This window comes from Streptopelia decaocto (genome assembly GCF_964273445.1).
Source record: "Streptopelia decaocto genome assembly, chromosome: 1".
Lineage (NCBI taxonomy): Eukaryota > Metazoa > Chordata > Aves > Columbiformes > Columbidae > Streptopelia > Streptopelia decaocto.
The window spans coordinates 65,508,470-65,531,641 of record NC_138663.1 but is presented as its reverse complement, the minus strand read 5'-3'; the positions used below and the strand labels follow the sequence as shown (position 1 = coordinate 65,531,641).

The window sequence follows — 23,172 nt, the reverse complement described above, 5'->3', positions numbered from 1 at the left end:
ATGCAGTTGTAGCAGTGAGGGTACATGGACACAGGCAAGGCAAAGTTTGTAGATTGAGGTAGTATCTCTTACAAGGCTTTTCAGGCACTCACACCCTTCATTAAACATTAAAGAATGTTCTGAGAAACAATGTAGCCTGAAATTTTCATTATGGCCTTTTGTTCTTTTGATAACTGAGCTCTGTGAGGGAGAATGAGCTAATTTTATGAAGACTTGTCCAGCGTGTATCCAATGCTTATGCTAGTATATGGGATGCTTAGAAGAGGATTAGCAAGGAAAGAGCATACAGTGAATGCCAGTGTCTTCCTGAACAGGAACGTTTCTATCAGAAAGGCTGTTGGTCAATGAGAGGGGAGTGGAGGGGGATGCCATTTTCATTCTTCTAGATACCAGCTACAGACAGAACAAAATAGCTTTGAAGGGATCATTCTTGTGCTTCTTACAGAGAGCCTTGCTGGGAATAGCTGGATGCTGGAGAGATTGCTTTGCCTAGGAACAGTGGGAGGTAGTCTGACCATCTGGGACTCTGTTTCATCCTAAAAAGAGAGTTACAGGTCTCTTAAATTTAACTACAAACACTACTCTTAGCATGGTTTCTTTGCTTTGCTGCCACGTGGCATTGCCTAGCTTGGGTAGAAAACCAGTTGTCATGCCAGGTGAATTGTGGGAGGTTAGAAGGGCTGTATTGCTTCTCCTGGAGAATATCCAGGAAGATCTTACAAAGAATAGTAGCATCATCCTGTGGTGCCTAAGTTTGTGTAAATACTTTTACCTTGTCATCTTAAGGAGCAAGACAGTGTCCTATATGTGCTCTGTAATTGTGGATGTTGACTCCTCCGACACTGCACAATGGTGCTGAACTGCTGAAATATTTTTGCCTTCTGATTATGTTTTCAGAAAGATGACGAGTATTTGTCTACCGACTGGAACAGGCACTGACTCTCCTTGCGGTGGGGTTGGCTTCTTCTGAACTGGGGTGGAGTGACCAGTTGGGAGTGATGACAACTTGGGCTTTACAGGTTGTGTGGTGGCAGCAGCATATTAAGTCAACTAATGGAGTGCTGCATTTTGTGTTTATAGGCTGTGTTTAGAACTATGGTAGTATTAAACCGGTAAGTCCTTTCTAAAAGCTAATTTAGCCTTTAGAAGTTTTCTATTTTAAAAATAAAACCCAACAAACCAAACTCTGTAGTTGCTTTTCTCCACTGATTTTAAACACAACAGGAACTGACCAATTGATCTAGATGCTGATATTATGCTTATTATATCTGCAATCATTAAGTAGATTTAAAGTTGTACATCACAACTTCCTCTTTAAATCTAAGCTAGTTTTAATGAAAGCTTTTAGTTTGTGTGCTGCAAAAAAGTGAAGGGACTTAAATATAAGATTTATAATCTCAGTGAAAGACAAAACAGTGTCTTCCAAGACCGCAAGTGTTCTATAGCTTTCAGTTTTCCAGTTTTTGTTTTCAGGAACTGCCTAGTGTTAGAGACAGAATGGGCAATAAGTCTCTTAGTTCACAATGTTTCAACCATCGTCTTCTGGCTCGATGCTACTGACCATACTTCTATTTTCTTAGGAAAAGGTCATCCTAGTCATTCAAACCCATCATGGAACTGTGGCATCATAGAAACTTTATGATAGAAATTAAAGACCATCTATGTCTTCTCTGTTCATAATCTCAGGCTGCTTTCTTTCACATGTGAACGAATAGTTTTGGCTGTTAGTACTTTTCTGCTGGCAATGCCATGTCCCATTCGGGCATGTGGTTTTGGCTTTTATAGTACATTTTTAAAAAGGACTAAAAACCAATACCGATGCTTTTGGACTGTCTTTTGGCTTGCTTACCTTTGTATGCTCAGTAGGGGCAAACATACTTGGCACTAAAAGGATCCTGCGTGAAGGGCAACATGGAAACATCTTCGTTCATTGAACAATTCTGCTGTAATGCCAAGAAACAAACACTTAAGTTTGTGCAGAGCTCTGAAGTTCAACTCTGCTGCTGAATGCAAATCTCACTTGCTGGAGGTGAAAGGCATCTGTTTTTAGCCTTAGTGATCACTTGGCAGCAAGTGCTAGTGAAGTAAATCTTCAAGGCCTGATTTAAGAAGTCTCTGGGCATTCTTGTGTTAGAAGAACCTTTTGCAAGCATCTTGGCCAAGTGTGGTTAAGCGTGTTGTGATGGTTATTACCGTATCTCTTTGAGCATTTCTCCCACAATGTCACAGAGGTGATGTAAGGATGTGCACTGAGGCAATATAGCAGGTAATGCAGCACAGAATGGCAATTCTATTGCTAAAAGCTGGTGGAAGGAAAAACTAGTAAAACTTGCTGGTTATAAATGTCTAATGCAGATTGAACAATCTGTGAAAATATCTATGGCTATTTCAGCTAACTACCTGTTGGAAATGTGTGGAATATCGGGTAGGGGTGTGTGGATGTGTGTTTGTAACCCTTGTTTAAAAACAGCTGCTCTGGTTTCTTGCATTTGTTTGGTTTTAGCTATAGCTTTAAATTGGTACAGTGTACTGTACTGAAATTAGTCTCTTAGAAGTCGCCTTTTAAGTGACAACACCCAGTAAGTTTCATTTTAAACTATAGTTCTTGTTGCATAGACTTTTCTTCTTCCCTAGATCAGTTTTGCCAAATGGCAATGTGACGATGTCTTCATGTTTCTTGCATAAAAATAGAATTGTGAATTGACTGCTTGAAATATGACAAAAACAGTCAAGATTTCAGTTGTTCTGTGGGTTTCTAAATACTTGTTCTTGATCTTAAAATCCACTTGTTCAAGTTCCTTATTGGGCTTCCTGTGTGATTAAACCTTGCCTTAATTCTCATGAGGTGATAGTCCCATGGCTCTTGTGTTTACCAAGTAAACAGCTGCAGCCATTTTAGATGTTATTCTCAGATGGAGGTTACTGACCCTATAGTGGAGTTAGCAGGAAGGTGGGCAAACCATCTGCTCTGCTGTCATATTGCAAACTTACCTTCCTGGGTGATTAAGGCAATGTGCCATACTGAACTCAGACAACTGAGGTATCGTTTGGTTCTGCAAGTCTGTTACCTGCTCATTAGTAGCTCTCTCCTTTGGGGACTGCCAGGCAGCTGAGGGGATATAATATTACAAACCGCTGCAGCAAAATTATCTGTAGCACATTTGTCAGAGCTGAGAATTATCTTTTAGTGATCATGTGTAAATGAGATTAGTCCCTGAAAGGCAGGAGTACATTATTTATTGGCTTTTTGGAGGTGATATTTTATTACACAACTGCCAATATCAATCCCCCATCTTACATTTTTAATTTGCCCTCCTACATTAAGACAATTCCAGCATCTTTTATTGGGCACTAAAATTCCAATCTAATTATGTATCCTGGCAAGTTAAAAGTTGTTAGATGGGTTATCTTAATGTTATGTGTTAGTCACATCCAAGTACTTAAGATGCTACAGTAATAGAATGACACCAAGTGATTAGTACAAAATGAATATATTCTCATTCAAAGAGATTATGAAGCCTTAGCTAAGCACCGAGTCATTCCAGTGGTTTCTGGCACTCTAATTTCCAAGTGCTCTGGCTATTGTGCCTCCCAAGGCAACCAGTGTCAATCAGGTATCTCTTGGCTGTTTATTGAAGTGACCACCACACAGTGATGTACAAGCAATGTGGTTTAACCCCAGCCAGCAACGAAGTACCACGCAGCCATTCATTCACTCCCCACTGTGGAACAGACGAGAGAATCAGAAGAATAAAAGGAAGAAAACTGGTGGATTGAGATAAAGACAGTTTAATAGGGGAAGCAAAAGCTGCACACACAAGCAAAGCAAAACAAGGAATTCATTCACCACTTCCCATAGGCAGACAGGTGTTCAGCCATCTCCAGGAAAGTAGGGCTCCATTGTGCATAATGGTTACTTGGGAAGACAAACACCATCACTCTGAACATCCCCCGCCTTCCTTCTTCTTCCCCCACAATACATACTGAGGATGACATCATATGGTATGGAATATCCCTTTGGACAGTTTGAATCAGCTGTCTTGCCTGTGCCCCTTCCCAGCTTCTTGAGCACCTGCAATCTTTTAGCTGAAAAGTCCTTGACTTGATATAAGCATGGCTTGGCAACAGCCAAAACATCAGTGTGTTATCAACATTCTTCTCATACTGAATCCAAAACACAGCGCTATACCAGCTACTGGGAAGAAAATTAATTATCCCAGCTGAAATCAGGACAAGGTACCAAATAATACTCTTGGATGAGGACTCTGATATAACAGGTTGTCATTACTTAAATTTTCAGAAAATTACCCAATCTTTAGTATCTTGAGTAAAATTTACCCCAAATCCTTTCTGCAGCATTTCATGTGTAAAATATAGTTACTTTTCTGAGTAGAAAGCATGGGTTTTGGTTTTTGGGGGGAATTATCTGTTTCTGATTGCTGTGATGGAATGAATGGTGTTTAAATTTGTCTGGTCTGATTCCTTATACAAGTAAAGGCACAGACCCATTCCTGGCAGTGATTGTGAACATCTTAATTTAAGCAAGGAAAACATAATAACCATGTGTACTAGTGCCCTCCTTGCAGTTTGTCTGAAGTTAGTTGCTGCTTGAGCTCTGCTTGCTTGTTGCTACCAACCAGTACTTGGTGTCCTAGTTTTGATGGAACCTATCCCAGATGATTGAGCTTGGGTACGAGCTTCATACCCACAAAAAGCTGATAATTATAGAGTGCCTATGATAAGCAGTTTATTTGTAAATAGTATTATCAGCCCAGTGTTTGCAACATTGTAAAAATAAAAATAATAATTTATAAAAACATCAGCGTGCTTTTGTGAATTTACTGTTTATGGAGCTCACTTTCTGTCGTCTTCAAAAGTTGAGTTTAACTCGTGTTAGGATACGAAAGTATTAGTGGTCAAAAGATGTAAATTCTTTGTCCATCAGTGTAGAAGTCTGTATAATTGATCCTGTGGGAGTTTGGGCACATATAAAGGCAGTTGTCATAGCTGTTTGGTAGCTTTTAAGCATGTTATTCTTCCAGCCAACTCTTACACTCTTATTTTTCACTTCAGTTTAGTTATACAAACTGTTTGTCTTTCAGAGCCAACACATAATCAGCCAAACTGAACCAAGAGAAAGCAGAATATTTGAGAAGGCTCCCAGCATCTCATGAATGAACTAACGCAACTCGATAATGCTGGTTCTCCAGAGCCAGGTCTACGACTCAGAAAAGGACACATGTCTGACACTGCAACAACACAGGCAGCCCTTGAAGAGGACAGCTCTGAGCAGAGGCTTCTTCTAGTGGAGCCACCCTTGTCTTCTGACCAGGATAATGTAAGTTATATGATTATCTATTGGTTTTGCTTGGGAAAATGAGTTTTGATGTAAGTGCTTTGGTGCTTGAGGTAAGTTCCAGAAATGTGAACCATGAGCCTATGGCCTCTTTCTGCCTGCTGAATAATTGTAAAAAAAAAAAAACAGGAAGATGCCAGAAATATTTGTTTGAATGTGTGGGAACTTAGGTGACAAGACGGGGCATAGGTTTAAGTTTACCAGCTTTGTGGTTTTTATTCCCTCCTCAAAGAAATGGGATTCATAATGGTTTGTTCTGTGCTGAGATGATGTTCATACCAAAGCTTTTTGTTCTGTAATTTCAAATTAATCATAAGTAAAAGTAGTTGACTCTGGCTGAATGTAGTCTGAACCTTGGCTAATTGCTGTTGTTTTAGGGATTAGAACAGAAAAATCTGTTTGCAAGCATTCCTGTTGGAAGAATGGCCGTACTGAATTAGACCGAACTTCTATAGTGTGCAATACCCTACCTCAAACAGTAGCCAGTTACAGACTCATAAGGAAGAGTACAGGGACTGGGAAACATGTTGTGTTACTTCCTTAGGACACTCTCCCAGCCTTTAGTGATTGGTGGCTCACAGATTTCCTGAGCCAGTGGCAATGTTTTTGAATTTTCAGTGCATGTTCTGCACAGTCACAACATCCTGTGGAAAGGAATTCCACAGCTTAATTATGTGTTGTATGAAGGTAATGTCCAAGCATTGGACAAAAGTACCTTCTGGTTAGAGAGTTTCAGAACTGTAATTAATGCTTCTCCCAAGATATATATACAGATGGGTATCATCACAGTTAAGTGGAAGAGGCGTTCATCTTAAGCTCACTATTAAATTTATCATGGCTTAATGAGTTTACTGTATCAACTCAGTTACAGCAACCATGTGGTTTTCGCCAGGAGCAAAACATGCCAATGAGACTTAATGTAGCCTTCAGTGCAGAAGAGTTGGGCTGTTGGTGTAATTGTATTTGCCACAGATTCTGGGTGTGGGCATGGACCACTATTGTGGTTCAGCTGACATGAGAACCTGTCTTTATTAGTTTGAGCCCTTGTGGAATTTAGTTTTAAGTCTCCTTGTAATGAGAAGTCAGAACAGGTATTAATGGCTAATAAGCCAAGCCAATGCACTGGAAGTTGTACGCTCCTGTAACTTCTATAGGGCATTCTCAGTATCATGGTAATAGGAAATACAGTAGGGTTTTTTTTTTTGCGTTATGTGGGAAGTCATGAAACACGCATATAAGGTGCAAAGTGTTAGCCAATAGCTGAATTTGCTAAGGTTAAAAACAAGAAAAGTTGAGTTGTACTAGTGGATATTTTGAATGCACACACATTTATCTGACAGCGTTTGGGATTATATTTTTTTGAAGGCCATTTTCATTCTTGTCTCTGACTTTCCTGGTTGAATAATGTTAGCTGTCTGTTGCCTGAAGATGGAATAGCCCAAAGTAAAAGCCCATGACTGATTATGACCTATAATTTTTTCTGTACCTTTGCTTAGCTAAATAGAAATTATTTGGATGAGTCAAAGTGATTAATTTTAGAATTTTGGAAATGAAATGGTTAAAGTACTCTTATTCTCTCTTCTGTTTGTTTTTTCTGGCATTCTTAGCATGTGTTAATATTTTCTTGTTTGTTTGCTTTCATCCTTATGACAAAAGTATGTGTTTCTTTTACTTTGGCTCACTACAAATATTTAGCTTTCTTGTATTTGTCTTCTCTTTTTCCCAGTCTCTTAAAAAGCTGCCACAGAAATTTGGTTTTGCTATTCGGGCCTTGCTGTTCTGTCTCAAACTGCATCACTTTCTCTGCATTATATGGCCTCCTGTTTGTTTGACCTTTTTTCAGCCTGAACATTTATTGCTGTGATATCTTTACTTTTTTTTTTTTCCTTTTTTTCTTAAAAGGCTGAATAATTGATGCTTCAGATGGAGCATCCCAAAATGCTCTGCTGTCAAAAGTACCAATATTGTCTTGCCAAATGGCCTTTATTATGTGGCATACTGCAGTATTCTAAATAATCTGAAAAAAACATTATGCTATGTATCTTCCTCTGTCTTGTATAAGCCCCAGCACAGCTGTTACTCATATGCCAGCTAGGATTTACTTTTTTGCTCTACTATACATTCTGGCTATGTGCAGCTGCCTCAGTAGAAATGACTTACTAGTTCAAAAGCATGATTTTTCCTCTGGTTTTGAAGAAAGTCTTGTTTAGATAACAGTAAATTGCTCTTCTGTAGGTGGCAATAGTACTTGGGCACACAAGCTAAACATAGGCTTATAAAAGGACTCCAAGTGGTGCCAGCTCTGTTAGTATTCTAGTGGCTAAATGCAACCACGTTGAAGCTGATGATAATGATTAAGGAATTATTATTTTGGAGAAGGAAAGTAGATGAGAGCTGTCTTGATGGTAGAACAAACACGATCATTTAATATGCTTTTAAATGCTTCTGCTTATGACAAGCTAATTGTATTAACTTTCTTGAACATTGTAATATAGGTATATTCTAATAGATACTATACTTCCCCAAAATTTACTGGGCCTAAGACCTGAGGTATTAGTTTAAAAAAAAAAAAAAAAAAAGGCCTGTATTTTATCCTGTGATAATATTGCATTGCTTAGTTTTCCTGTTGCCTATTTATATCATTGCAGTTCCTTTATTTATATAAAATCTGCCCCAGACTCTGCTTTAGAAGATTCCTTTTCCTCTGCCTACTTGCATACCCGCTTTCTGCTCCACCCGTAGGAGGAAGCATTCTGAACTCTTTAGTAGTAGTTGCTTTTGATGAATTATTTTAATAGTATTTCCTAAGGAGGTGTGTGGAAGCATACTATTGTATTGTTCAGAATTATTTTCCATCTACCCCACAACTTGCATTATATGCTATTTGTTTTGTTTTTTAAATGAGGCCTTTGTCCCCGGCACCAGTAACCTGCCTGGGTGGTTGCATTGAAGATCCTACTTGCTGTAAATTGTGGCATTCACTGAATACATGTAACAAAGATTTACTAGCTGTATTGAGCATGCTTATCCTAAATAATAATAAAGCAGCTGCGTCTGCCTGCCAGTGCTGTTAATCTGTGCTGTTAATCTTATAATGATGCTTTTAAGAAGAGATGGGTCATGTAAAATCAATATCCTTTTACACCTGAACCTCTTAGTCTGTATTTTATCCCATGTCTCTGTGTTCTCTCCTAGAGCGCATATTTGTTCTTGCCTTATCCCCTCTTTTAAGGATCTGTTGCGAAGAATAGGTAGACATCTTGCTATCTTGTTTAAACATACAATTAGTGTAGTGACAGATGAGTGGTGTGCTTTCTGTGACTTTGAGAGATAGTGACCATTTATCTGCATGTTGAGGATTTAGTGCTGAGAAGAGGATCAGGCAAGCTGCATAAATATTCACTTTCAGCAGTTTAAACTTCTTTCCCTTCTCTAGTTTGCATGTGCTGTGTATGTGCTTATAAGGCATTTTTCAGCAGGTGCTTCCCTCTTGTAGCATGCTGGATTGCCTAGCCTTTGGGACATAAACTTTCCTCCTGTTCTAGTGTTTCTGTGTCTCAACCACCTTTGTAATTCAAGCATTGATAGTTCCACAGGAAATCTCTCTTGCTGTGGCTTTGTTAAGATGACACAGTCAATCAGATGCATGTGGCTTCTTATAGTCTGATGAACGGGTTCTTTATAGAGCCCTAAAAACCTGTGTTTGACTCTTTTCTTTTATACTTTAACCTGTCAATGACAGGAGGCAAATGAAAGAACCATTTTCTCTGCCTTTATTTCAGTCATCAGGCTTTCATGTTCCTGAATGACAGCTCCTTTTATGCAGTTGAGCTGTGTTGTGTAGTCATCCTGTGTGGCACCAAAATGCACCCACAAAGTGGAGACCTGTTGCTCTGAAGTATTTGATAAACTCTAGTAAAGGTCTAGAAGGGATATGTAGCTCTCAATTCATCTGAATGGACAGAAGAAATTTGGGAAAATACTCATACGTGTTGCTTCTCAAGGAGCATGGGTTTTGACTTCCAGTGGAACTTAACTTGACCTCTGACAAATTTCATGACACGTGTGTGTAGCTGCAAGTCTTTCTAGAGCATAAATACCAAAGTGACTTGAAGGAGGGAGGTAAAAGGGTGTAACAGATTTTCAGGTACAAAAGAAAAGTTTTAGAAAAATTGGAAGGTGAGCAAATGGCTCAAGACTTTTAACTTGAATCATAGAACTTACTCGAAGCCTTTTCTGTTATGAGAAGTGTGTATATATTATCTGCAAAAACAGGCTACAAAACTAGTTTTGGTATTTACAGAAGGGTGCGTATAGATTCATGGAATTATCAACTTGTCTTTATGGTGCATGATGAGAGAAAAAGTTAGGTGAAGTGTTAAAGGCCAAAGGCAGACATTTGAGTTTTAAGAACGGTCATTCTGGAGCTGATATTCATAAATGCCGATTGCCTTAAATTTTGTCCTTGCAAGTTTCTCGCTCTGTTTGAAACCATTTAACTTTAATTTCAATGTAGCATTTTACTACTGTTATTTGGAGTTATGATTAAAAACTTGGCATCTGCTTCTGTATTTGCCTTCTTCCTGTATTGCACTATAGGTTTTGTTTGTAGAGGTCATGGGAGAGGCCTGGCATAACAGAATTTGAGGTCTCACCAAAACATATTTACTTTTGTTTTAAAGTAGATTTGTTTTTCTGTAGACTTCTTCATCACCTCTTCCTTTCCTCCATTTTGCAACTCTTAGAAAAGAACATTATTTCTTTGAAAGCATGCGAATTGGCATTTTACTTCAGGTCAAAATATGTTAACATCTGAATTTCTCCTTCACTTGTTCTAAGCACTGGAGGTAATGCATATTTTACTCAGACTGCTAGTCACTAAAGCAAGTGCTGGAGTCTAGCCTCTTTCCCTACAAATATGCCTCTTTTTTTTTATTTCTTGGTACAGCAAGGCATTTTTGGATACACAGAGGAGAATATATCAAAGTATTCCCACTTAAATAGTATGAAGACATGTGATAATGTCTATGGAGATGGTTTCCAGGCTCCACAGGCTTCAGCTGGTTGGATGCTGATGCATCTTTCATGGACAGTTGATGTGCCTGGTTTATTAACAGGCTTTTAGAGGTTGAATGTCTACAGAAAAGACAGGGAACTGTGACCTAGTCAACCATGAGTAGACAGTATTCTGCCCAGAAGGCTGGTAACATGTGGGAAATGGCCATGTCTCTGTGCGTGCCATGGCTCTCAGAAAGCTCTCCTGTGAATTGACAAGAAAGCTTTAATAGGTTATGTCTTGTAGAGTTGCAGCTGGGTTCAACTGTCTCCTTTTAGTCTGGAGAGCCTGAGCTCTTTGAGAGAGGAAGTGTTGGCACTCTGCTGAGTTTGCTGCCTGCCAGCTGGTTTTGTAACCATTGCTTGCTGTGCTGTGTGTTGAAACTGGGAGAGGGAGGGAGCGGTTTTGTTTGTGATTCACTGGCACAACTGTTTCCCTGGGCAAGGGTTAGATTCCATGGTTTTTGCCTTTGTTTTCCTGGAGATCTTATCTCCCTGACTTGGGCAGCAATGGGAGACATGACAGCCTTTCACAGTGATACAAGAGAAAAAAAAGTTGTTCTGGTGTGTTAACTTGCATCTTCCTCCGTTTTAAATTTATTGACTCTGATCTTACATTAAGTTCAGCAGTACACTTTCGGTCTCTGTTTATTTTTTTAACAGAGCATTTGCTTTCCATAAGCCCAGCATGCTTGTTTTCTTTTTCTGCTGTCAGAATTAACAACGGCAGTAAAGCAGAAAATGGCACATGAGAATCTTTTGGTAGTAGAAGCCATTTCTATAGGCTTTTCACCAAAGTGTATGGATGAGCTGAGCACATGTGGCCATTGAGGTCTTTGGTACTTGTCAAGTACTGGGCATTGACAGGAAAGCAGTAGTTGCTACTGCTTAGAGATTCAACAAACCTTTTTCATCTGAAGATATTTAATGAGGGAGCTGTGTCTAATAAGGGTGTATTAGCAAGGTTGCTGAAACCAAAATGTGACTTTGTCCTAGGACTGTTTGCTGAACGAGTGTTTAAAGTTAGTGCTTGTTTTTAATGAGTGCCAGCAAGCAGTCACCCATGACTGGTTGTATAAAACTGTTTCCAAGTGCTATATTAAATGGAGTGTAGCTTTTATAAGAAGGTGACCTACAAAGGAAAATTACTAAACTCCAGGAACCTTCAAGTACTTAACATTTTGACCAATAGGGTGAAAGGATCTTTGGCACAGTGCTATTGAAAGACTTTTTTTGGTCCTGTGACAGCAAAAACAGCTTTGCACACCCTGCTTAGAGAGTGAATGTAGTTAGCCTTTTGGAAACTGTGGTGTGCCTATGTTTACAAGCCTGTCAGATTAAGAGAGAATGTAAACTCTAAATGACAAAGCTGTTATTTTAAAGTAACTTGGTATGTGTGGAAGTTAGGGGAAGTCACGGAAATTTTTAAGGTGCTGTGCTTTTCCAGTTAATTAATTACAATCCGAAAAACACAAGCTGATGAAATTCTGAAAAATGTGCAGCAGGCTTTTAGGAGAAATGGCATGGTGTGGCACCACCTATCAATGCTTTCCTTTTACAAAAGACCTGTTGATAAAAGGTCAGTTGACAAAATAGGCACAGAGGATTTGCTGGAAAAAAGCAGTCTGGCTAGCTGAAAAGGATGTTATGGGACTGCGATTAGAAAAATAGCATTTTTATATTATAGCTTTGAACATATCTTGGCCATTATGCTGAATACTCTTGAGTTACTGAAACTGGCATGCTGCCCCAAGAAACATTAAATGACTTGAATGTCATGTTAAACACTATTAATCATTCATCTGATGAGATCAAGATAAACAAGAGCAAGAACTCCAAGTTCATGTCTAGACTTTGTGACTTCGGTTTAATATGGGGGATAACAGTGGTATTGTAAATGCAGCAACATATGTTTTCTAGCTTGTGTTCTAAGAAGAGAATTGCGTATAAGTACTGAGTCTTATTATATCCCACAGTTCAGTGTTAATCAAGACTTTGCTTTTTCTGAATTATCTTGCCTGCATTACAATGATGTGTTCATACCGAGGCAGAGTTCTGTCTGGGGACAGATCAAGAGTGGGGGAGCATCTATCAGTAGCTGAAGGAAGCAAGAACATCAGAACAGATTCAGATTGCATCACACTTTGGAAATTCCTGTGATAGCAGCTTTAGGGCACCGGTGATGACATGATGGTGAATTGGCATCACAAACAGTTGAGCTTTGAGGCAAGAGACTTCATTAATTCCAGAGCTTAATACTACATAGGTATGTGCACAGTCAGGCCCTCAAGTAACCGAGTGGTGACTGTCCAAAAAGGAACCCTATAACTGAAGAGTTTAGCCTTTTCTGGGGTTTAGGAGACTTGTATTGCAGTTACTAGTGTTACTGGTTAACGTGCACTTCTGATTCTGCATCAAATACCATACATGCAACCAATGAAAACCGTCACATTTCTGGAATCGCAGTCCTGAAAGCTGCTGGAAGTTGTGGGAATACAGCAGCCTACTGAAGTGATCGTTAATTTTAATTTCCTTAATCCATGGCTAGCTAGGTTTTTAGGCTCCTTTCTAACTGATGAACACTACAAAAATAGGACTGGAGATCATTTGACATCCAACTGAAACATGTTGAAAAGAAACGTGGCCTTGAACATGGTCCACAGAAAGTATTCTGTAGTGGTTCTCAGTAAAATGGGAGCTGATGCTCCCTTTGTTTCTCTTGCACTAGCTTGAGCTCCTCAAATCCCTTGGTTTTCTGAACCAACTGTAATATCTAATAGGAAGCTTGCCTAGCAAAAACGTGACTGATTTCTGCCTGATTAGTATTGGATCAGCTAATCAGCCCAAGGATCAGATGAGTGCCAAAAGCAGTGTAAAGGAAGATGGGAGTGAGGAAGGAGAGGACCACTTTTGGCAGAGTAAACTTTGTAGGTGGCTTCATTCAAGTCTGACTTATGTTTCAGTTTATGCACTGTACTGAACACAGATTGATGATGCTTTCTAGCAAAATTGCAGTCTGAAGTGATGAACAAGAGCTTGCTTGTCGCCAGTGCAAGTAGTAGTCCTGTGTAAACCCTCAATCTTTCTAGAAATCTGTAAACTGACATCGAGAAACCACAGACCGCAAGATACTACACTTCTATTGCTTGAAGTCCAGAGAATACAGCTTTCTCGAAAGTGGGAAAAGGGTTTCTGGCATCTTTTTCTACCATTGTGACTTGACTTCTGACAGGCTTTTCCATAGTAAGGGCATTCATAAACAGTGTATCTGTTAACAGATTTGAGAGTGAAAGTATAAAAACTATTAGTCTGTGTGAGAAGGACAAGCTGTTGTAGTAGACAAGGGAAGTATATTGCATTTACTAGAGCAGGTTTTATTGCAGTTTTATCTGTAACAGGGTCTTTGGCTGTGTGGTCTGACTTCTTTGGACTGTATTCAGGCAACAAATTCTTGTACTACATGTAAAGCTTTTTTAAAATTTTGTACAAGTGCTATAAAAGAGTGAGATTTTAATGTTAAACTTACTTAATGATGGGCACAGTGCAATTGGGATCTTAGGTTTCTTTCTCTTGTTTGTTCTGGTGCTCTAAGTCTTGCTTTTGGCATTAACATTTTCTATTTCTGTTTCAAAGCACACACTGAAATTCTTGTTTAGAAGGTTATCTGTCGCAGGAAGTGTGTTGCCTAGAACTCTGTATGAAGTGGTGTATTCAAGTCTGATTTCTACCTCTTCCTTTTGCTTTGTTGTCTATCACCGTTGTCGCAATAGAATCTGGAAGGCATCTCAAAACAAAATGAGTATGGGTAAACCATTAAAACTACTTTCTTTGAGCCATTGTTACTTGTCCTTCAGGTTTAGTTTATTCTCTGGTACCATTATTCAACTCGAGATGCATTTGTACTTCTGTTCTATGATTTCTGTCTCATTAGGTATCTGTATTATGTTTGTTGGTGGCTTTAACACTCTATGGATTTGTGAAGGGGTGGGATTAAAACTGGAAGTACTGTGTGGCATTTCCATAGAATTAAGTGTCTAGATGATCTGGAGTGTAAGTATACAGAAGCCACAATTTCTGATTTGTATGAAAGACTGATTCTATGCAGTGCTGCATGTGTGCAGCCGAAAAATGACAGCTGATGACTGCAACAAGTTCGCTTGTTATAAGTGAATGGGGGTTTTGATTTCGAGGTAGTCTGAAATGCTCTAAAAACTTCACAGAATTATTTAGTCAAAATTTGAGATGGCTTTTAAAAGAAATTGAGTAAATTAGATGACCTAAAAGAACATCTGAAACATTAACCAAGTGAAAATCCTTTTGGCCAATGATCTAGAAATTACAAAGGCAAAAATTATTCTGGAAGCCCTTGGTTCAGGATATACCATACTACACTGAAAGTGGGAGTCTTGAGTTTTGTTCTGGGCTCTCATTTCTTGCATGGTCTTAGGCAAGCAGGAATATTTACCCAACCTGTTCTCCATTTTAAAGTGTGATTCTGTGGACAGAACTTAAAAATAGTTGAAAACGGGTCCTGAAGCCTTTGCTTGGTTATGTTGTTGTATTCTAGAATTATTCTTGAATTTCTGGTAAGATCGGCCAAATAAAAGAGACTGTGGTTATCCTAAGATACAAAGGAACTTGTCACAGTGGAAATCTTAGAACAATATGCCTTCTGAACAGAAAAGTGGTATTTTTTCCCTTCAGTCATTGTCTGAAGAGCTGAAGGTCAACAGGCTCCTTCAGATTTCCAAATGAAAACTGGCATTGGTGTTGTGCTCCAACTACAGAGTTCCAGCTTCCAAGAAGCACAGTTCACTGTTCTTTCTAATGGGATGTTATGGGAAGGAGTTGAGAGAGGACAGATGTTCCAGAACAGACCTCATTTTGCCTCCTTAGCAAGAAAAGGACTAAGAAGCTGAGCTTTAGTTTTTTTTCCTTGAATGCTAATTTTGCAGTTTGAGGGCAGGAAGGAGATAGTAAAATCAATTCAGTTTTCTGGCAGTAATCTGGACTGTATATACGATATGAATTCTTTTTATCACTAAAAGAAGCTCAGTAATGATTTGTTTGTAGGCACATTGCCAAAATGCAAACGATTGGGACTAGTTCATAAATAGCTGTGCTCTTCGAGCTTTACAGTCTGTTCAAATTTAAACCTTCCCATCATTCTAGAAATGGGAGTATGTGGAGGGGGGGAAATGAACATTTTTTGGCTTTGAGTCACTGGGTAGACTGCAGTGAATACAGGCTTTGATTCCATAAGGGACTTTTTTTCCTTCAGTCCACCCAGTTTTATAAATTGAGGATTACTAACTTGTTCACCCCATTCCAGCTGGTCGTGATGTGGTGCTGGGGGAGGGAATTCTAGGGTAGCTAAAAGGCACAGCAGTGCTTCTTGTGCCAAGTACATTGGAACTAAAACACTAGCCTTGCTTTTCTGTGAAGGCATGTTATTGGAAACCAAAGATTTCTTTGATTTGTAACATTGTGCAGATTATCACGGGCATCTTATCCAGACCCCCATGGCAGGGGGCTTGGACTAGATGATCTTCAAAGGTCCCTTCCAACCCAAACCATTTTGTGTTTCTGTGACCTTGAGTTAATTATTTATAGTGTTGAAAACTGAGACTCTTAACAAGATAGATCCATTAATAGAAAAAGCCAGTAAAATTGATAATATGGGAAATAATGTCAGTGAATGTTGTTGAGTCAGAATGAAATCAAATTTGTTATTTAGTAATGCATTTTCTGGTCTAACAGAACATGTGCCTATTTTAGAAGGCTATTAAACCTATTTACATCTTGGTGTTGCCTGATGCCTTTCTCAGTAGAATTAAGGGGATAATCTAGACAATGAAAGTGTATTTAAGACTGTTTTATACTGCTCTAGGATCTGCCTAGAGCTGATCAATATGTATATCAATCATTGCTGTAAAATATGAAATCATTGCCCAGACTTGCCCAGAGGGGATGTTGACTGGAATGATAAATGAAGGTGAGTAGATTGTACAAGGGACATGGGCTATGTGCAAAGATTCATTTAGTCAATCAAGTTGTCCTAGGATGCACAAATGTGAGGTCATATGTAAAATGTGAAGGACGTATACTATGTATTGTGTAGCAGAGATCTGCATGCTGTATAAGCAAAATTGGGTCAAGATCTATGTGGTGGGGGGACCTCTTCAAAAGGTGAAGCTTCAGTGGCTACTGCAAGTCTCTGCTACAACAGCAAGTATTAGCGTGTAATTTCTCTCTCAGAACACACACACCCCCCAGCCCCCTGCCCCCCACCCCCCAAATATTGAACCTAGATAAGCTCACTGTAGGTCTGAAGAATTCTCCTTTTATTTATTAAAAAAAATGAGTGTGTTAGGCAGTTTATTCAGTTAACTTGTTCATGGAAGTGGTTAATAAGGCTTTATTCTAAGGAGAGAGCTGTAACGTGGGACAAACGCACAGCCAGATCTGATCTCTGACTCAAAGTTCATGACGTTAACCTCAGCATTACTGATAATAATTTATATATAAAGTATCTGATGTTATATATTAGATCTTCAGTCACTTTGGATGGTATTATTGATAAGTAATCTCAATTTTAAAGTTGTTAACCTTCATATGAGGGAGGAGAAGCAGCGTTCTGCCTTGTAATATAGAAGAGGCTGGTCTCCATACAGATTGTGGGGCTCTCTTGGCTCACTCACGAGGTGTGTGGCAACTTTCGGCGTCAAGCCTGAAGGGTACAAAAGACTCATTCTCTCTTTTCTAGCTTTCTCAAACTTGTACTTTGGAAGCTGCAGCATTGAATGGAGTCTCTGGTGGGCCATGAACATTGTAGTAAGCAAATGGGAATCTAGAACTCTTGCGACGCCCACCCCTCCTGCCCCACATTTTTTATAGATGGAAACCTAGAGTGTAACATAACAATGTAGATGATGTGATAAGTCAACGTAGGGTAAAAAACTACCAAACTTAGTGACTCATTCCTAGAAAGTTATTAGTGATATGTACTGGTTGAGGAACCAGGCTCAGTGGGTCATTTTTGGGTTTTTGTTTTCGTAATTCCCTTGTACACCTTGGGGATATGGATATTTCTTTTCATTTGAATTTTGCTTTAAACTTTGTCTGTTACTGCTTTTCTTTGATAGCTTGCCTTTGTCTAACAGGCAAAAGTTTCATACTAATTTGTGGAATACCTTGGAAGTAAAATAAATGAGTAAATGCCCATTACTGGATTATGAGCTGAACAGAAGTGTCAGTTAAACAGAATAGATCTTCAGATTCAAACCAAAAATTGAGGTGAAGCATTTATAACAAGGTAAATGTATTCTGCTTTTTGGCTTGCCTTTTATTATCCTAAAATGCCAGATAAGTTAGAGGCATTAAGGCAGGCATAGTGATAATGAAACATAAAATAGGAAGTAATTCTTCCCTAGAAGTGGGTAGGCTGCAAGCCTCAGACTCCATATCTGGGCTTTAATGAAGTGTAACTTACAGAAGAATGCCGCTTTCTTCCAAGCCTGGTGAAAACGTGCAAAATGGTTGAGATGTGTGAGTTGTTCTCAGGTAACTAAGAATGCAATAATTTTTCGCTGGTTGTTTTGAATTCCTTCCTCAGTGAAGTACAAGGAAAGACAACTTCTTTATTTTCTAAGACCTCAAATCATAGCTTTGTATGGAAAACAACGTCACCTTTCTCTGTTCGTCTTTCTACAAAACATTTTTTCTGTTTTTTCCCTCCAGAGTTCTGAGGATTCTAAACACAATGATGAGTCACCTCAAGAAGATGAAGGGTTTATGGGTATGTCACCTCTTCTCCAAGCCCACCATGCCATGGAGAGAATGGAAGAATTTGTGTGTAAGGTAAGCATGTGGAAACCGCTGAAGTAGTTTCATTTTCTAAGAAAATTCAGAGGGCTATACCTGCAGCAACTGCACTACTCATGTGAGGTAGAGCAGGTACACACGAGCATTTCTTGTTATAACTATAACACTACAGCTTCTCAGGATCTCAGTCTGTCATAAATGAATACATTGCAAAGAATGGAACAATAGGGATTACAAATAAGACTGTAAATATGATCAGGCAAATGAGGAGTCTCTCTTGAGAAACACCTGTTAGTGCAAAGCAGAATAAAAGCCTTTGGCTTCCAGTGTTTCTGGTTCAAGGCACTTTCATTTACAAGGTCATTTTCTCCCATTTTTTTTCAGTCTTGCAAATATTTTGCTTTTTCAGCACCATTTGCATGCATTGTAGAATAAGCTTTGTCTGTTACTCAAAAAGAAAACAAGGCATATTAAAATTGTATCTAAGTAAATCCACTGTAGATTTTGTAATTGCTGACCTGGCTCAATTTTTGCTCCTTTTAAAAGCCATGGGTCTGCATCAATCTCTGGCCCTCCTTTCTTGGTGAAAGAAATGCTGCCCCTTTATATGCTTGTTCCTGCTGGTTTTATGAACTATTCTCTGATGTTTTTACAGAGGGACCCAAATTATTTGGTGGTCTTTTCTGTGTGGATTGTTTTGGGGGTTTTTTTATTTCTTGTTGGGTTGGTTGGTTGGTTTGATTTGGGTGGCTGGTTTTTGTTTTGTTTTTTTTTGTTTTGTTTTTTTTTGTGTGTGTGGTTTTTTTTCTAAACTATTTATTTTTGCCCCTTTTTAGATGTTCTGTAGGGTGGATTGTGTAAAATTAATTCCTTCCTGCTGTTTCTACCTCAATTCAAATTTTTGGTTCATGAAGTAAACCAGTTAATTTTCTTGTGGAATGTATTTAAGGACCTAGTCTTCAACTGGGTTGGTAATTCTAATTAGTTTTGTTTTGCTTCCATGAAAGAGTGTGGATAATTGATTTAAAAACTCTGGGGTCTTGTTGAAACTGGAATAAGAATGTAGCTTTTTAAACTTAGTGTTTCAGGATTCTTCAGGCTTGCTCCTGTGTTACTAGCCAGACGACAAATCCAAGGAATACTGCAGACACAACCCCGGTACATAAAGCAATTCCCTGGTGCCCTCTGCTTGGCAGTGCTGCTTCTGAAGCCAAACTGAAGACTACATGTATCTTATGTTACTGAAGCAGTGCTAAGAAATCCTGTGCACACTTTTTTCATTTGGGACCAGCTGCAAGAACTAGACATGTACACATACGCGCTCTCTCTCTTTAAAGAAGAAATCTGATGAAACTGAGAGTCATGGATCTGTTGCCTTAACTGATCTCTCCCTATTTGTTTTGGAAGCGTGGGAGATTTTTAATTCCAACCTGGATAAGGGACTGGCCACTTCTTACAGGACTCTTGCCACTTCATGCTCTCTGGCCCGTATTAGTGCTGATGGATGTAACTTTTTTGTTAGGCTGCCCCAAATGCTAGCAAATATATAGTCAGATTGGCTTGTGGTTAGAAGAACAGACTTTTACTTATTTATTTATTGGAGAGAACTAGGTGTAGACTTTTTCAATTAAATGGAAAGGATGATTTGTGAGAACAGAACATGGAAATGGATTAAAGCTCTCCCTTTGTTAGCAGTGAGGAAGCCTAATAGCTTACCTGTTCAATGAAATACTGAAGTTTTTCTTTCTCTGGTGGTGCAGCTCAACCTTATAATGATACTGTTCTGAATAGGGAACAGTGACTTAATTGCATTTCAGGTGTAGAGCCTTTTCCTCAGGGATGTCCCATCAGCCCTGTACTGTACTCATAGATCACTCCAGCACTTTTACGAATATGGGTTTTCTGACTTTTGCCATAGATCAGAGGAGCTCAGTTCCCTGCATTTAACTAAAGTCTTCCAACATCTAGGTATGGGAGGGCCGATGGAGAGTCATTCCCCATGATGTTCTGCCTGACTGGCTAAAGGACAACGACTACCTGTTGCATGGACACAGACCACCCATGCCTTCCTTCCGGGCTTGTTTCAAGAGTATCTTCAGAATACATACAGAGACTGGTAACATCTGGACACATCTTCTAGGTATTTTCCGTTTGTTCTATTCTAATTGGTTTGATTGCTCTCTTTCATTGAGAGCAAGATAGAATGGGGTGGTCAGCATTACCATTCCATTAGTAACCTGTTAAATTAACAGGTTGGTGTCCCTCTCCTAATTTTATCCCGCCAGGGTTGGATGAGACCTCATTAATCGTGGCATTCAATACAAGGGAATGAATTGGAAATTTCCCAATTGTTAATAAATTGCCATTAAATATTCTTTATTCCCAAGTTTGTAGGTGTTAATTGAGATCATTTCTTGCCACAGGAACACACTTAAGTTGCACCTTGTAAGAGTGGTTTTCAACATGCATTGAAGGGAAAAAATTTCTTTGAACTACACCTTTTTCTTTTTACGTTTTGCAACAGATTTTTTTTCATTGTTCTGGAATGTCCAATGGGTTGTGGGTATCTTGCAAAACAATTAAAACTAGAGAATCCATGCAAGTCTGTATTGCATGGGTTTGAGACGGAAATGGGGTTGGAGTGCTCCTGTACATTAAAGTCCTGCTTTTAGAAAGAAAAGCTTTCTGTATGCATGTACGTAATGCCATTCTGCCTTATTTTTTTCAGGATGTGTGTTTTTCCTTTGTCTGGGAATCTTCTACATGTTTCGGCCAAACATGTCCTTTGTAGCACCTGTGCAGGAGAAAGTGGTTGTTGGATTGTTCTTCTTGGGAGCCATACTCTGCCTCTCCTTCTCATGGCTCTTCCACACAGTTTATTGCCACTCAGAAGGTGTTTCTCGGCTCTTCTCCAAGTAAGTGCCTGGAGGACAGGGGTAGGCCAAATAAGAAGCAGGTGGGAAAACAGAGTTGGGATTTGTGCCTGGAGCCCGAGTGCAGGAGTTGTTCATTGCATGACTGCATGTACTTTGGAACAGAGTTGAGCAGAGATTAAATGCAGCTTCTTCTAATTATTGTTTGTTTCAGCATGAGCCTTTTATGCTGTCATTTTAGTCTTAGAACACCTTTATTTTCTGCTCTTCAGCAGGCGTGTGCATGCATCTTGCTGCTGCCAGTTATACGCCTAGAGCTTATTTGCAGAACTATGCATTTTCAATGCAACTGTCACTTCTTGTCATTTCAACTGTTCTGAGTAACTTTGAATCTCAAACTTACACAAGACAGCTCCACAATGTGTATCAAGATGCCTTGGTCTTCTGGTTTTAAGTGTTCTTTTTTTGGCTGGCTGCTAAATATCTCCTATTTCCTAAGATTACTCAACCTAGGGTTGTGTAATCTACAAGACCACCTCTAAAGTAACCCAGCAATTAAAAATTCCTTACTGAAAACTAAACTACATCATCTTTTGTAGGAGCATTTTGGCAGGGTGTGGTAAAAAGCAATGCCTGTAGAAATCCCTTTTCTTCACTGGTGTATACAAAAACAGTGTAGTTGGAAAATTGGGACATTATTCCCCAGTGGTCACTTAAGCTGATGCCTAGCTAACTCATACTTGTCAGATACTAAAGTGTTTGTGTTGGCTGTGTTCTCGCAACATAGTGTGCCCTTTCTTGTGTTCAGAGGACTCACGCTGGTTTTTTCCTCATCTGAAGCTTAAATCTGAGTTTCCTTCAAAAAGTTTTGGTCTAATGGCTGCTGTATATATTGCTGATGACTGTCCAAAAATAGCCTTACTAGCTGGCTGTCAAGGTAATCCATCACTGTAGGAAGGCTTTGGTGGAAGAGTTGCCATCAGGAAGTAAATTGCAATGGTGAGAAGAACTTCATTTTGCACTGAGAAGACGACAATCGGTCTACTGAAGAAGAAAGTGTTGGTATGAGGACTTCTAAAGCTTTGCATTTCTTACAAAACTGATTTTTGTTTCCTTCTAGGCTGGACTATTCTGGTATTGCGCTTCTCATAATGGGCAGCTTTGTACCATGGCTGTACTACTCCTTCTATTGCAACCCTCAGCCTTGCTTCATCTACTTGATTGTGATTTGTGTCCTGGGCATCGCAGCCATAATTGTCTCACAATGGGACATGTTTGCAACCCCTGAATACCGGGGTGTAAGGGCAGGTAAGACTTGAAGTTAATAGTTTTGCTTCTTGACTGCTTTTCCTCCTTCCTACTTGCCACATGGAAAAACTATCTCGGGAAGACTAAGGAGAGCTTAATTTTATAGAGAGCTAATGTTATTGGATTGGGAACTTGATGGGTTTTCTTTCAGCATTAATTATAGCCAACTGGATGCACAGATAAGGGCTAGTGCAAGTCCTGGAAGTGCATTCCTGAAATGGACAGTAACACATGCAGTAGGATAGGTAGTGCAAAGTATTTCTAGCTGTAGCTAGCAGCTTTGCTCTCTCAAAAAAAGACTGACTGCTTGGTGTGTGTATGTGGATATTCCTTCTACTGTTTGTCTTGGTTTTGTAGTACTAGGCACAGACACTAGCAAATCGTTGGATGATTTAATTAATCTGAATGATTTGCCTAGATAAAACACATATTTAAGAAAAAGAGCCGAGTTTGTTCTCTTCACATGATCAAAAAGAACAAAGATTCAGTTTCACATTCTGAGGTAGGAAAAAAGAAAGCCTTAGGGGGCAGCTGTGGAATCTGAACACAGCTGGGTTGAATAGTAATATTTCTTGTTACTTAACCTGCACATGCTGTCTACAGAAAATCTAGATTTCCTGAACAAGCTATGGGTGCACCTTCAGAGAGTTCAGCCTTCCAAACTGGATGGGACATGATTATTCCCCCCATGCACACTTTTTGGACAAGATTTCTGTACTTGTTGCTAAAATCTAAATGAATAAACCATGTTCTCGT

General features: G+C 39.2%; 2 protein-coding genes across 7 annotated transcripts in view; both read left to right on the top strand.

The window, feature by feature from the left end:
• LRTM2 (leucine rich repeats and transmembrane domains 2) overlaps positions 1-23,172 on the top strand; it is a gene marked incomplete at its 5' end in the record, with an annotated part of 107,150 nt that overhangs the window by 18,477 nt on the left and 65,501 nt on the right. The window lies entirely within an intron of this gene.
• ADIPOR2 (adiponectin receptor 2) overlaps positions 1-23,172 on the top strand; it is a 48,512-nt gene that overhangs the window by 20,404 nt on the left and 4,936 nt on the right. For all 6 annotated transcript variants that reach the window (XM_082042922.1, XM_082042917.1, XM_082042919.1 and 3 more), the window contains exons 2-6: positions 5,103-5,338; positions 18,152-18,271; positions 20,204-20,375; positions 20,964-21,150; positions 22,229-22,416. In XM_082042922.1, the coding sequence (XP_081899048.1) occupies positions 5,171-5,338; positions 18,152-18,271; positions 20,204-20,375; positions 20,964-21,150; positions 22,229-22,416 (835 nt within the window). In that variant the 5' untranslated portion in view covers positions 5,103-5,170. The remainder of the gene's footprint in view (positions 1-5,102; positions 5,339-18,151; positions 18,272-20,203; positions 20,376-20,963; positions 21,151-22,228; positions 22,417-23,172) is intronic.